General features: G+C 36.0%; 3 protein-coding genes and 1 long non-coding RNA gene across 9 annotated transcripts; 2 read left to right on the top strand and 2 right to left on the bottom strand.

The window, feature by feature from the left end:
• Positions 1-83: 83 nt before the first annotated feature.
• Positions 84-2,478, bottom strand: LOC101203952 (probable UDP-arabinopyranose mutase 2). The gene is made up of 4 exons (XM_011651988.2): positions 1,998-2,478; positions 1,155-1,405; positions 906-1,074; positions 84-786 (listed from the first exon to the last, which is right to left on the bottom strand). Exons 1-4 carry the CDS (start codon positions 2,319-2,321, stop codon positions 445-447), a joined length of 1,086 nt encoding a protein of 361 aa, XP_011650290.1. The 5' UTR covers positions 2,322-2,478; the 3' UTR covers positions 84-444.
• A 3,019-nt stretch (positions 2,479-5,497) lies between these two features.
• On the top strand, positions 5,498-7,780 carry LOC101203708 (COBRA-like protein 4). Its single transcript, XM_031882969.1, has 6 exons — positions 5,498-5,702; positions 5,781-5,860; positions 5,971-6,433; positions 6,637-6,784; positions 6,860-7,137; positions 7,257-7,780. Exons 1-6 carry the CDS (start codon positions 5,633-5,635, stop codon positions 7,538-7,540), a joined length of 1,323 nt encoding a protein of 440 aa, XP_031738829.1. The 5' UTR covers positions 5,498-5,632; the 3' UTR covers positions 7,541-7,780.
• Positions 6,191-8,199, bottom strand: LOC116402774. Of its 3 annotated transcripts, none has more exons than XR_004215405.1 (3): positions 8,082-8,199; positions 6,494-6,782; positions 6,191-6,403 (listed from the first exon to the last, which is right to left on the bottom strand). It is a non-coding gene; the product is annotated as an uncharacterized LOC116402774 (long non-coding RNA). The 3 variants fall into 3 exon arrangements; XR_004215406.1 differs by having other exon boundaries at positions 6,295-6,421; XR_004215404.1 differs by lacking the exon at positions 6,191-6,403 and having other exon boundaries at positions 6,408-6,782.
• A 292-nt stretch (positions 8,200-8,491) lies between these two features.
• Positions 8,492-13,332, top strand: LOC101206503 (cleavage stimulation factor subunit 50). 4 transcript variants are annotated; one of them, XM_011651977.2, is made up of 14 exons: positions 8,492-8,684; positions 8,920-9,003; positions 9,093-9,220; positions 9,370-9,442; positions 9,815-9,887; positions 9,969-10,055; positions 10,419-10,489; positions 10,734-10,785; positions 10,907-10,964; positions 11,710-11,810; positions 11,904-12,058; positions 12,199-12,307; positions 12,862-12,918; positions 13,017-13,332. In XM_011651977.2, the coding sequence occupies exons 3-14, from the start codon at positions 9,148-9,150 to the stop codon at positions 13,170-13,172; spliced, it is 1,065 nt and encodes a 354-aa protein (XP_011650279.1). In that variant the 5' UTR covers positions 8,492-8,684; positions 8,920-9,003; positions 9,093-9,147; the 3' UTR covers positions 13,173-13,332. The 4 variants fall into 4 exon arrangements, with proteins under 4 accessions (XP_011650279.1, XP_011650275.1, XP_011650285.1 ...); XM_011651973.2 differs by having other exon boundaries at positions 9,804-9,887; XM_011651983.2 differs by having other exon boundaries at positions 8,494-8,684; positions 9,083-9,220; positions 9,804-9,887.
• Positions 13,333-13,421: the final 89 nt, after the last annotated feature.

The following is a 13,421-nucleotide window of genomic DNA, read 5'->3' as shown; positions in this document are numbered from 1 at the left end:
CAATATGCTAAACAAAAACAGCTCAAGTTCAAAAAATGGAGGCCTACTACAATTCTACAACTAACATTCACTACTTTTTGCCATTTTATAATCATTACTTCTTCAAAAGCCAAATGTGAAAGTTCCAGAATTGTAAATAAGTCAAAGGAAACCAAACAAAACAGACTAATAGCTTAAGAAAATCAAATTATCATTTGAATCTCTCAGGAAATAATCTCAGACTGAAATAAATAATGCTCATCAAATTATAGATATCATATCATACCATCTTTCTTTTACTGTGACTAAGGTCATAATGACAAGTGAATCATCATACTACATTCTCTACAATGCCGCTACACCAATACTCTGGGCTTCCAAACGAATGCTAAGCCGGTAACTTGAGAAGGTAATGCCAGTAAAATCGATCTTTTGAGAAGTATTGATAATCTGAGTCAGATATATCTACTTCTGGGCACCATTAGGCAGATTGGCAGCTTTACTGTCTGATGGGTTCAGCTCATCCCAAGCTTCAATCCAAGTGACCATGGCATCTGCAAGCTTGATGAAATATTCGTCGACGCCACCGAGCTTTGCTTTAACTTGCTTGGAGAGTTCGATGTAGCATTCCTGCACTGTGGTGCAGTCTTTTGGAAGTTTAGCAGCTTGGAAGAATGGTATTAGCTCTTCTTGCCAATAGATTCCCTTGTATTCTTTCTTCAGGTTCACAAATGGGTTACTTGCTTTGCTGTGCCAAATGTAGGGCAATCCCGTCTTCACTCCATATCCAAGATGGTCACATATAACCTAGTACACAATATATCCCACAGTCCAAATATGATCAGCTTTGATCGAGGTATTGCAACACATGGGAAAACAATAATAAAAATGACAGAAAGAACCATCTAGTCATGGAATCAATGTACCTTCATGCACCAGCCAGCCCACATATCGTCGTAGCGACCAAGTGGCTGACCATCACCCATGAGACCAAAATACATTGCTGGGCCGATCAGATCACGGTCAAATGCCAGATTCATTCCACACATGGGGAAGAGGGTTGACTTTGGAATTGTCAAGACTGCATCTACATACCTATAGTATAGCTAAATAATCAACTTATGATAATTGGGCAAGTAAATGCTAAACTCTGGTGTACTGCAAAAAGTCTATACCTTTTATTTCTCTCCAGTGGCTTCACGAGCTGGGTAGGAGCATCATAATCAGGGATGTTGAGCCACAGGCCATGAGACACTGCGGTCGGGACACCTTCCCGGAGACTAAACGGATATCCACGGACGAAGTCAGCACCCTCGCGATAGGGATCATACAAGGTATTGAAGAAGTGTGGTGTAGCCGGGCACAAAAGGTTCTTGATGTGCTGCTCAAGTGCATTGATATCCTTGCCTGATGGATCCTTAGCAACCTGCAAGATCAAAATAAAGAATAATTATTAGATCCAGAATGGACGATCTCATCACTCATTCCTTGTACCATTCTAGACAAAACTAAAAAAAAAAAAATTCAACATCAACACTCCCATATAGAACTAAGAAAAACTACATGGATCCACAAAGCAAGACCTCGTAGATCATGGATCAGAAAGCTGAAATGACAGAAGCTTAGCTCTAGCAATCCAAGATCACTTGCTTGACTAATTATGCAGCAGATCCACATGTTTCAGTCAACTACGTTAAAAAATTCTAAACTGATTTGTGACCTCGAATGAGTTTTCAGACAGATCTACACCAACGAATGGATTGTGTTGTCTTTTAAAGCATGCAAATCTACAAATGCACCACTGACACGATGCATGTAGCTGTACTAAGCAGAGAGTTTATATATCCAACAATCTAAAACCGAATCAACAACACTACAACAGTGTAAGGTCAGATCAACATTACCAAGACTAACAATTTAAAAGGAAAAAAAAAACCCAATCAGATAAGATCCAAAGTTCACAACAGGGGAAAGAGAGAAAAGAAAGAAGAAAACAAAAAAATCCCAAATCAACTCACAAAGCAGTCATCATCAATGGTGTAGATATACTTCTTCTTGGAGACCATATAGCCAAAGCAACGACAAGCAGAATCCTTGAAGGAAATGCAAGAAGCTTTAGGACCCAGAATCCGATTAATATCGTTACGATTGTAGAGTTCATAATCAAAACCCTCAGGAACCTTAATGACCTTAGAAGGGTCACCGTCCTGAACAATGATGAGATGGTAAGGCTGGAAAAAGGGTCTCCACATCTCCAGAAAATCGAGGTTTCGGATGGTGGGTATGACGATATCGAGCTCATCTTTCAACAGGGGAACTGGGGAAACTTTGGAATCCGCCATTTTGAAGTGGAGAGAGAGAGAGAGATGAAATAAAATTGTGGGGTTTGAAGGTTTGAGCTTGAAATGCAATGGGGGTGGTGAAGGGTTTATATATTTGAAGAGAATCGGTTCAAATCACAATTTGAACAGCGAAGAGAGTCCAATTTATTGACTTTTCTGTTCTCCACCACACCATTATTCAAGTAAACGCATATTCCTCATCGGTTTTTTAATTTCTTTTCTCTCTATCGTTACATTTCTTTCATCTTTACCAACACCAAAAATCAAATCACCCCCATAATCATAATTAAACTTATATGTTTAACTCAACATGCATGTATTCAACTTTAAAAGAGTATCTAAACAAATAAACAAATCAAAGATGTTTCATAACGTGTTGAGATGTTTGAGATGAAGGTGGTAGTAGTAGTAGTTGAGTTGTTGTTTTAAAATCAGAGAATAGAATAAACATCACATCTAAACATGTTCTGTTCATATGGAAAGAAGAAAATTAAGAATAAAAATTGATCAAATTGTGTCGGTCACATGGAGTTATATCTGGGCAGCCCGATTGTTCATCATTTAAATATATTACTTTCATGCTTCTAATTTTAACTTTACCTTACTTTATTACTCTTCTCTTCATTTATTTCCTCCAATTTAATCTTCATATTTTTTAATTTTCAAAATGTTGATTTTGACTCCAAAATATGACTGTATTGAATTTTGATGTCCACAAAATATAACCTTTTTTTAACCATCAATTGGATAATATTTAAATCATTAATCAACATTGCTTTAGAGCATACTTAGTTCATGTTAGTATAGTGTCTTCCACACACTTTAGAAATATAAACATTCAAGCAATTTGATACAATAATGCTCTCACATGGTTCTCTTTCTCGCTAATGTTATGCATGATTATCACTATCACATTTTTCACCACTCTTAATTTTCATTAATAAACAAGAGACAAATATAGGTAGGTAACACGTTGTTAGTGACATAACATCTTTCATTATTTAAAAAAAACGTAAGAACACAACTCTTTTATTTTTTGCACAATAAATGTAACAATAACTACTCTATAGTTAGAATCCCCTACCTCAATTGTTGTACTAAAATAAATTAATGTTACATTCTATAACATTTTTTTTTCGTACATCTTCTCTTTATTAATATAAAAAACTATTTCAAATATTTCAAATATTTCAAAAAAAATTATCACATGACAAGAAATGATTGACCGTTTGAAATCAATATTGTTTCTGAAAAATTATAAGTAATAAATTTTTTTGACAAAATACTTATAAGTTGCAGCAAAATTTTAGATTTTATCAATAATAAACATTTGATAGTCACTAGTATTCTTGTGTTATAAAAATATAGGTATGATAATAAATATTTTAATTTATTTTACTATTTTAAAATTAATTACTTAATTAAGGCGTTGATTTTACTATGTGGCAATAATAATGGAGACGTCTTTTAAAAGGAAATAATGGAGACGTGGCAGGAAAAACGAAAAGCCAGCGTGGAAAAATTGGCATTAACTACGGGGAATGAAGATGACGTGTGAGGAGAAAGTTAAGGAATTAGGTAAGTACGTGGTGGCCGACCCTCCACCTCCACATCTGGACCGGACTCCTTCAAAGCCGCCGGTGGCCAACTTGGCCGTACCATCTGAAAACAATTTTCCCATTGATTAATAAATGCTATTATTTCTTAAATATATTAGCCGTACACGTGGTGGCGTACGGACGACGGTGCATATGTTTAACAAAACCGCTAAATTACTAAACGGCGTCGTTTTCACGAGTATGCTTTGAACCTTAACCGACGCCGACCGGTGGTTTCGCTTTCCGTTTCTAATTCCGACTAACGGTCAGATTTTCAAAACGAAGAATTTTGATTCGTATTTTCGTAAAATCAAGATGTTAGTATTTTCATTGATTAATTTCAAAATTCAAAGAAGAAGCAAAAGAGAGTTGTGAGTTATGGGACTTTTTACTTTAAAGGGGAAAAAAAAAGAAGAGAAAAACGTCAAATCATGTAAATGTAAATTGATACATAATTCAAAGTTATTCGAAGTCGCTTTCCTTGGAAACAATGTGTCATGAAAAGGAGGGAAATTTTGGCAAAATTGGGCCACATGCAAAAATCTTTTATGTGCCTAAAGTTAGGTAACCCCAACATATTCATTGAAACAATATTATATAAACAATAAATAAGTTTGAAAATATATAGTTTACTATTCAATTCAATTCATGACAAATTTAGTTACTCACAACTCAAGCTAAGATAAAGTGTTGAAGCAAAGTCAATAATCCTCTTCTACTAATTGAATTAATTATAATCGTTAATAACTTAACTTAGCCCAAAAAGTAAGAGGTTGAACACAGTAAAACATCAAATAAAAAATGGAAAAGGTTTGCTTCTTCTTTTGGCAATACAGAGACTAAAAGTTAAGGAATGTGGAGATTGATCTTCGTGCCTAACTATTGAAAAATAATGGGTTGAAGCATGGAAAGTTTTTAAAGGTGAGCAATTGTATTACATGATCGGTTGACAAGGAAGAGTTCTTGAGCAAAAGGTAATATTATAATTTTGAAAGAATGAGGTAATGTTTGAAAGCCTTAAAATAAATAAGATGACAGCTGAATTTTGAGCATTATGTGGTTGGATATAACAGTCATTTTCAAGTTGGTAATGACCTAGTGTGATTTGTTATATAGCTTGTTCCAAATGGAGCTAATGAAATTGTCTCACTCACCTTCACATGTAAGCAATTTCAACAGAGAGTATATTAATGGCATTTGGCAATAATATTTTGAAATGGTTCAAACATTAAATACCAATAAAAGTGTATTCCATTAAAGGTGGGACTTGTCCAAAGTCTTTTTTGTTTTGTTTTTCTATTCTCCAGTTCAATACAATATTTGGGGTAACATGATTCGAACCTTACATGTCTTCATCGAAGACATATGTCGCGTTGATAAATTGTTTTGTTTTGTTTTGTAACCAAGCTCTTGTATCAGCATATTACTTGGAACTTAGCATCTCTTCTTTTCTAACATTTGGAGAACTAATGGTGATTTAAATAGGGGGAAAAAAATGAGATTTGGTTGACTTGATCTTCCTTTCCAGTTTGTGTTGTTTCTTTGAAGAGTTCAAAATTGCCTGATTATTATTATAAACAAGTCACTTAGCAACATAACACAAGGAAATTACCCAAAACTGCAATATATAAGGCTTGCTTTTGGAGGCTTTGGATCATTTAACTCCACCCAATCTCTTTTCTATGTAAATCGAGTCTATTCCAAGTTAGGAAAATGAATTCAGACAAACATAAACTCCTAACTTTCTCAGCCACTTCCTTTTTATTTCTGATTTCTCTAGCAGGTAAGCTACAGTCTATGAACTATCCGTGAGATGTTACCAAGGTAAGTTCCTAACTGTCACACTTCTTTGATGTTCTAGCGGCATTTGACTTCCTCGACCCGAATGGAAAAATCGAAATCAAATGGGATGTCATGTACTGGACTGCAGATGGTTATGTGGTACGTCTCTTCTTTGACACACGACTCCAAGAATATCCTATTCTAACAATACTATACTTTATGGTTTGGTTGACACAAGTAATGTGCTATATGCAACGTTTAATTTCCAGGCAACAGTGACTATAACAAACTCTCAGACATACCGACATATCACGAGCCCCGGATGGACCTTGGGATGGGTATGGGCAAAGGGAGAGGTCATTTGGTCCATGCAGGGAGCTGAAGCTACTGATCAAGGAGATTGTTCCAGTTCCACGTTTACAGGAACTATACCACACAGTTGCAAAAGAGATCCATCGGTGGTTGACTTACTTCCTGGTGCTCCTTATAACAGACAGGTAGCTATGTGCTGCAAAGGTGGTGTTTTGACATCTTGGGGACAAGATCCTTCATCTGCTGTCTCTGCCTTCCAATTGACGGTTGGTCATTCCGGTAGTTCGAATAAGACAGTGAGACTTCCCAAGAATTTCACCTTGAATGGTCCAGGGCTGGGTTACACATGTAGCCAGGCAAAGATTGTGCCACCATCAGCTTTCTACTCATCTGATGGTCGTCGAAAAACTAATGCATTGAGTAAATATCACAACTACACCAAACCATAAAAAGAGATATCCATGTTTTATGTGCACTTACATATCTTACTGTTCATAACTCCAAAGATAGGGAGGATTCATGAGGTCTTTGAAAGGGATGAGATGCCTACTAGACTATTTTTCACATTATTTTTAACATTTCAACTGCCTGCCAACATCAAACTCCCTTGCTTCTTTTTGCAGTGACTTGGAATGTGACATGCTCTTACTCACAGTTTCTTGCTTCTCAAACGCCAACCTGTTGTGTCTCCATGTCATCTTTCTATAACTCGAAAGTTACTCCTTGTAAAGCATGTGCTTGTGGCTGCCAAGAAGAAACGGCATGTATCCTGTAAGAGAGAATTTCTCTTTTCAAATTATCCATTCATGTCTTTTCAGTAACCATTAGAAATGAAGCATGATGCAGGACGGAATCAGATCTTCAAAGCATAACGGAATTGAATGCACCTACAAATGACAGTGCTCCATTGGTGCAGTGCACGACACATAACTGTCCAATTCAAGTCCACTGGCATGTTAAGGAAAACTACAAGGGATATTGGCGGGTTAAGATAACCATCAGTAATCTCAACTATCGACTTAACTATTCACAATGGACTCTTGTTGTTGAGCACCCCAATTTCAACAACACGGTGGAAGTTTATAGCTTTGTTTATAAGCCACTCACCCCCTTCATCTCTAAGAGTGAGTACTTGTACTTTCCTTTCAATTTTTCCTGAAAATATCTCGGGGAAAGCTGACTTCATTGATTTAGATATTTTCTTGGTCATTCACTTGCATTTTTCTTTCCTTTCTATGTGCAGACGACACTGCTCTGTTTCATGGCTTAAAATCTTTCAATGATGTGCTACTTCAAGCAGGGCCAAATGGAAACGTTCACTCAGAGATTATTTTTCAAAAGGATTCAACATTTACATTGGAACATGGATGGGCTTTCCCTCAAAAAGTTTACTTTGATGGAGATGAATGTGTGATGCCATCTCCTGATTCTTACCCATTTCTACCCAACTTAGCTAATGCAAATCCAATTCTATTGTCAACACTAGCTTGCATTTTTCTTCCCATATTCTTTACATTGTTATCTTAGAGCTGAAGCTCAATTCATTTTCCAAGGAAAGTATAATCTGGCTAACAGAACTTGGAGTCAATTATTTGTCAATACTAGGAAATCAGAACTAAGTATTTCTTGAAACTTCATCGCTTGTGAAAAATGACTGGTTTCATAACTTCAAGCCATTCCTTGAGTTACACACAGTTTCAAGCTTGACCAAACTGGAAACCTGACCTTCCTAGTGAAATGAAATAAATGAAGGGTTTCTTATTCCTACTAACTAGAGTTTTCTTTGTCAGATTCTCGTGGGTTTTGTGTAAGAACAACAATTCCTCCTGGGCTACCAGTGAAAGTTGTGTAATACAATTGTATTTGTATAAAGAACAGGTTCAATAAAACTAGCAAACAGTTGAAATCACATTCAAATACCAAAAGTTAAACTTCACACATTGAAACAATTTTTTTCACTTAGAATTCATACAAGCGTAACTCTAATCCTAACATATCAAAAACAAGAACCAGAAACGAAAATCGCAAATGGCAAAATTTGAGCAAAAAATCGAAGTATAAACTGTACCTCATCAAAATTTAGAAAAGGGATAAATGGGTAGCCCTTGATTTCTCCATGGCAAAAGTCTCAATTCATCTCGGCTGAATAAAGCATAGTTTGTTTAACAGAGCCGAGAGTTCAAATTAAATAACGAAAATGCCACCGTTTGGTCTGGGTTCATCTAATACTGAAATGGGCCGAGATGAACTGGTTCGATTCGATCGAACCAAGAGATCCCAAGAACCTAAATTTCAATTCTCAACCTTCTCAGATTGAAATACGATGAAAGATCCCCCAAAGCTCTTCCAATTTTCAATTTTTTTAGTAACCATTTTCTCTCTTTTTTTTTTTCTTTTTCTTTTCTTGCCATCTTTTACTTCCTAAGACATCCACACATCCCATATATTTATAATGGGGATCTGAACAGTGAAGAATCCGAGAGTGGAGTTGGAGTTGGAGTTGGAGTGGAGCAGGGAGCTAGCAGTCGGGGTGCTAAACTGAAACAACTGAGGTATTGTTTCAAAGAAGGAGATGGAAGGCAGCTTCGAACAGACCCTTCAAGATGGACAGCTTTACAGACAAGTCAATTCTCTCATTGTCGCTCATCTTCGTGATCACAACCTCACCCAGGCAAGCTTTTCTCTTCAAGTTTTTAATTATTAAGCATCTGGGTCACCTCATTTCAGAGTTTGTATATCGAGTTTGGTTTCTGTTTCGATTTTCTTAGTAGAAGTTTTGTGCTTTTTGTTCTCCTTTGAAGTCCTCGTGGTTCCTAGAAATTAAAGATTTCAAATTAAAGTAATTTTAAGTTAGTATTTGGGAGGGAACATTATGATATAAGTATATAACTATGATATGTATGTAGGCTGCAAGTGCTGCTGCTTCAGCTACAATGACACCACTGAATGTTGATGTTCCACCTAAAAAGCTTATGGAGCTCGTTGCAAAGGTCTGAATTTGTTTACTAGAATCTTTTTGTCCAAACCTTTTTGAGTGTGGGGTTGCTAAGTGCAAGTTTCTGTATTAAGGTGATACCAGGGCCTTGCGGTGGAGAAAGATGAGACGTTAAGAGGGAGTCCTGCTTCTGCATTGTATGAATTTGGTTCATCAATGCCCACTACATTTGGATCTGCACAGCCCTCTCGTCCTTCTGCTATCGACTTCAGGTTGTAAAGCTTTTCCATGTTAGATACAGTGTTGATCGTCTTGGGATTCAATGTGTCATGTATTGCAGTTTCATGTATAGGATTTGTGAAAGCAGAAGTAATCCAACAACCTTCTTTTGATTCTTCTTCTTTTTGTTTCCTTCCGACAGCACTACACAGGATACAAAAGGTTCGTCGAAGAATTTTCCAAAGCACGAGACTCGACATCTTTCTGAGCATAAGGTGATTAAACTAAACTCAACAATTTTTCTAAAAGATGTTTATAGACTCATGTTGAGAGGAAATGAATTGTTGGCCTGAAATTTTGTTACTCATTGCAAGGTTTGGCTAGGTAAGGCTTAGATTTGAGAGAGAGAGAGCTCTTTATTTAGCTTGCGTCCTTTGTTCTTGTATTATATTTGTTTTCAATAACATTGTCTTGTTTTGGTGGATAGATCCTACACCTACTCATCATGACATACATATTGGTTATATATAGGCTGGGGGAATAGATTTTATTACTGTCAAATTTAACTAACGTTTATGTTTGTCGGAGTCTGATTGGTGTATCTTCTTTCTGGGCTGATGGCTTAAACTTGTCTAGAATGTTGCCAGATGTGCAAGATTCAGTGCTGATGGGAGATTTGTTGCAACTGGAAGCGCTGATATGTCAATAAAGCTGTTTGAGGTATTGGTGCTCTTTCTTTAAGTTATTTGATGGTTTACTTCAATCAACATGAGATCTGACTAACAATCCCTTTTTCTTAAGGTGGCAAAGATCAAGCAGATGATGCTGCCAGATGCAAAAGATGGTCCTGTCCGACCAGTTATAAGGACATTTTATGATCACATTCAAGTTAGTCTTTTACATCACGTTCATGAAACCCATATGTGCTATGCTGATAGTTTCATGTATAAGTAAAGAAGCAATTTTTTTTTCAAAAAAAAAAAGAAAAAAAAAAGAAAAAGAAAGATTTATGTTTTCTCCCTACCTTCACAACTGCTAAGAGCATTTATGTTTTAAATTTTTTGGTTGGTCACTGTTGCTGTCTAAACTTTTTGCATCAAGGGAAGGGAACATGGTTTTTTTTCTTTCTGATCAGGATTTTAGTTCTTTACATCTCTCTTTTCTTCATTGTTCTAATCTGTGTATGTTTCTGTATTATCAATTAGATTTTCTTCTCCATCGATGATTAATTCTTTTCCTAATTAATTGCAGCCAATAAATGATTTAGATTTTCATCCTCAGAATACTGTTCTTGTATCTGGTGCAAAAGATCACACAATAAAGTATGGTTCTTTCTTGATGCATTTTACCTGAGGTCGTTTGTGCGAGAGAGTAGCTCCTTAACTTATTATTATCAGTATTCAGTAGTGCCATTTTATTTACGACTATCAAAGCTCCAAATGCAATCTAGAAGTCATGACTGTTTTTGTCATCTTTGAGCTTATAACTTCAATTCTGAAGATACCATTCTATGGGTAAATGAAATATAACTGATCCTAGAAATTTGTACAATGCTTTCTTTTCCAGGTTCTTTGACTTCTCCAAATTGACTGCAAAGAAAGCATTTCGAGTTATCCAGGTTTAGCTTGTATCTTATTGTACCATTTGGCTGCAGCTTTTAAATCCTTCAGCAAATTTTGCTTCTTTTACTTCAAAAGGAATTCTCTTAAATTCTTCCTTTTGCTCTGTTTGTCATTAAGGATACTCATAACGTGCGATCTATATCTCTTCATCCTTCAGGAGATTATCTCTTAGCAGGTACCGTCTTCTTCCTTTTCATCAATTGATAGCTGAACTGCTCTTTGGATTTTGATATTTGAAAGCATGCAAGTACTGTTATTTGTTATTGAAATTAAATTAGATTGCATAATAAACTTGAATTCTATAACCACGCTTTCCTCTCATTTCATGAAATTATTTTTCCTTTGCTAACTAAATGAATACATACGTGTATCCCTCTATGACCTTTTTTCCCCTCTACTATTAAGAGAAGTAAAAAGGAACAAAACATTGCGATAGAGGGCTAGTTAAGCTAGCTGCCATCCACCTTCCAAAACTGACAGCTCGGTTTAGGCTTTGCTTTTATAATTGACTAGAGAGAGAGAGGATTTATTAAACTGTCATTTTCTCTATCCTTTTCCTGTTCCTCTTTGATACATTTTTTGAATTAGTTCTTGTATCTATAGGTGCTTTGGGGGTTTTCTCCTGGTTGCATTTATGAATGAAATGTTTCTTTATTCAAAAAAAATAAATTATTAATTAGTAATTTGAGGAAGTTCTCATTTGGAAAAGTAATTACAATAACAACTAACTAACAAACTGATCCTAAATTAAATACAACAAAGAATGGTTACAACGGAATTAGCTCCAATAGCTCTCAGTCCTACTCTTACTAGTTCAGTCCGAGTTCCACCACTACTAGCTGATCTTTAGACCTGAAATTAATGAAACCAAATGAGAAGAGGTTGGTGCCTCATTATTCTGACATGGATGAAAACTTCAGGAACGGATCATCAGATTCCCCACTTGTATGATGTCAATACTTTTCAGTGTTTTCTATCCGCAAATGTTCCTGAAATAGGAAATAATGGAGCAATAAATCAGGTGCTGTGAACTTCATTTTTCAAAATTTTGCACAATCCGAATCCTCTTAGATGTAGATGGAACTCTCACAGTTCATGCTTAATGATTGTACAGATCAGGTATTCGGCAACAGGTAGTATGTATGTCACTGCTTCGAAAGACGGCGCAGTTCGTTTATGGGACGGCATTGGTGCAAAATGTATTCGGTCCATTGTTAGTGCACATGGCACAGCAGAGGCCACCAGTGCAAAATTTACAAAGGATGAAAGGTAAACTGGCAACAATCATGATGGGTTATTCAGAATGTATATGATTTTGTTACTGGCCTTCACAGCTCTGAGAGAATGTTTTTAATATTTTTATTGGTTTCTTGGAGTTTTGTTCAATGATTTAATCATGAATATCTCAGGTATGTTCTTTCTTGTGGAAAGGACTCGAGTGTAAAGCTATGGGACGTGGGGACAGGGAGACTAGTCAAACAATATGTTGGCGCCACTCATATTCAATTGAGGTGTCAGGTCTGGTTTCATTTCAATTTCAAAAAGCTTCTTTTACTTGGGAGGTTTTCCATAACTGGAACAGTGGAACTCATTGATGTGTTTGAAAACGTGTTAGCTCCCGTGTGGTCAATAATAAGAGCCATGAAATAAATAAAGAGTTTGAAAAGAATGAGTCCAAACCATGAAAGCCACCCTCTTAAAATTTAATATCTTATGAGTTTCTTTGGTAATCAGATATAGTAGGGTTTGGCCAGTGAAAATAACTAAGGTGTGCTGAAGTTGGTCCAAACACTTACAAAAATCTCAACGAGATAAAAGTAAAATTACGATTAACTAGGCACATTCAAGTACACTTCTTTTCGCATGTGGATTTAGAGTTATGCTAATTTTCTAATTCCACTAACATAAATCTAGCAGATGACAACCATCTGTTATACTACACGTTATTTTAGGTGTAAGGAAAGTATTTTTAAACATTTTTGAAAGTCAACCTTGGCTCAAATTTGTAATGGGAAGATTCTGATGAACTGTTTACATTTCCATCTGACATTTAATAATTTTTTTTTTGTTAGGCTGTATTCAATGATACTGAGGAGTTTGTGCTATCAATAGACGAACCAAGCAATGAGGTCGATCCTGCTTTTCTTCTCTTCTGAGAGCTGTGACATTGATGTTCTTTGATAGCCTATGTTTTGAATCTGAATTGATAAGATTTAAATGGTTGCAGATTGTTATTTGGGATGCTTTGACAGCAGAGAGAGTAGCAAGGTGGCCTTCTAACCATGTCGGTGCACCTCGATGGCTCGAGCACTCACCAACAGAGTCGGCCTTCATTTCCTGCGGGACTGATAAATCGATACGTTTTTGGAAGGAAAGTCTCTAGCGTAGAGTAGAAGATAAGAATTGTTTCATCCTCCAATCTAAATGGACTGATTAAGGGCTAAGTCCATATTGCAAAAGAATCCTAATTTGCTATTTAAATGAATGGAAAACGAGGCTCATAATTTCATTAATGTTAAGGCTCAAATACTATTATGCCCTTATTCTGAATCCTCTTGAATTTTATTTTCCAATAAGCAAATAAGGAAAGCAAGATTGTCTTTCAAATAAAAAATTTAAAAGGTCAGAACCT

Source organism: Cucumis sativus, chromosome 1 (assembly GCF_000004075.3).
Source record: "Cucumis sativus cultivar 9930 chromosome 1, Cucumber_9930_V3, whole genome shotgun sequence".
Taxonomy (NCBI): Eukaryota; Viridiplantae; Streptophyta; class Magnoliopsida; order Cucurbitales; family Cucurbitaceae; genus Cucumis; species Cucumis sativus.
Note: the sequence above shows the minus strand (reverse complement) of the source record. Positions and strands in the feature narration are given on the sequence as shown.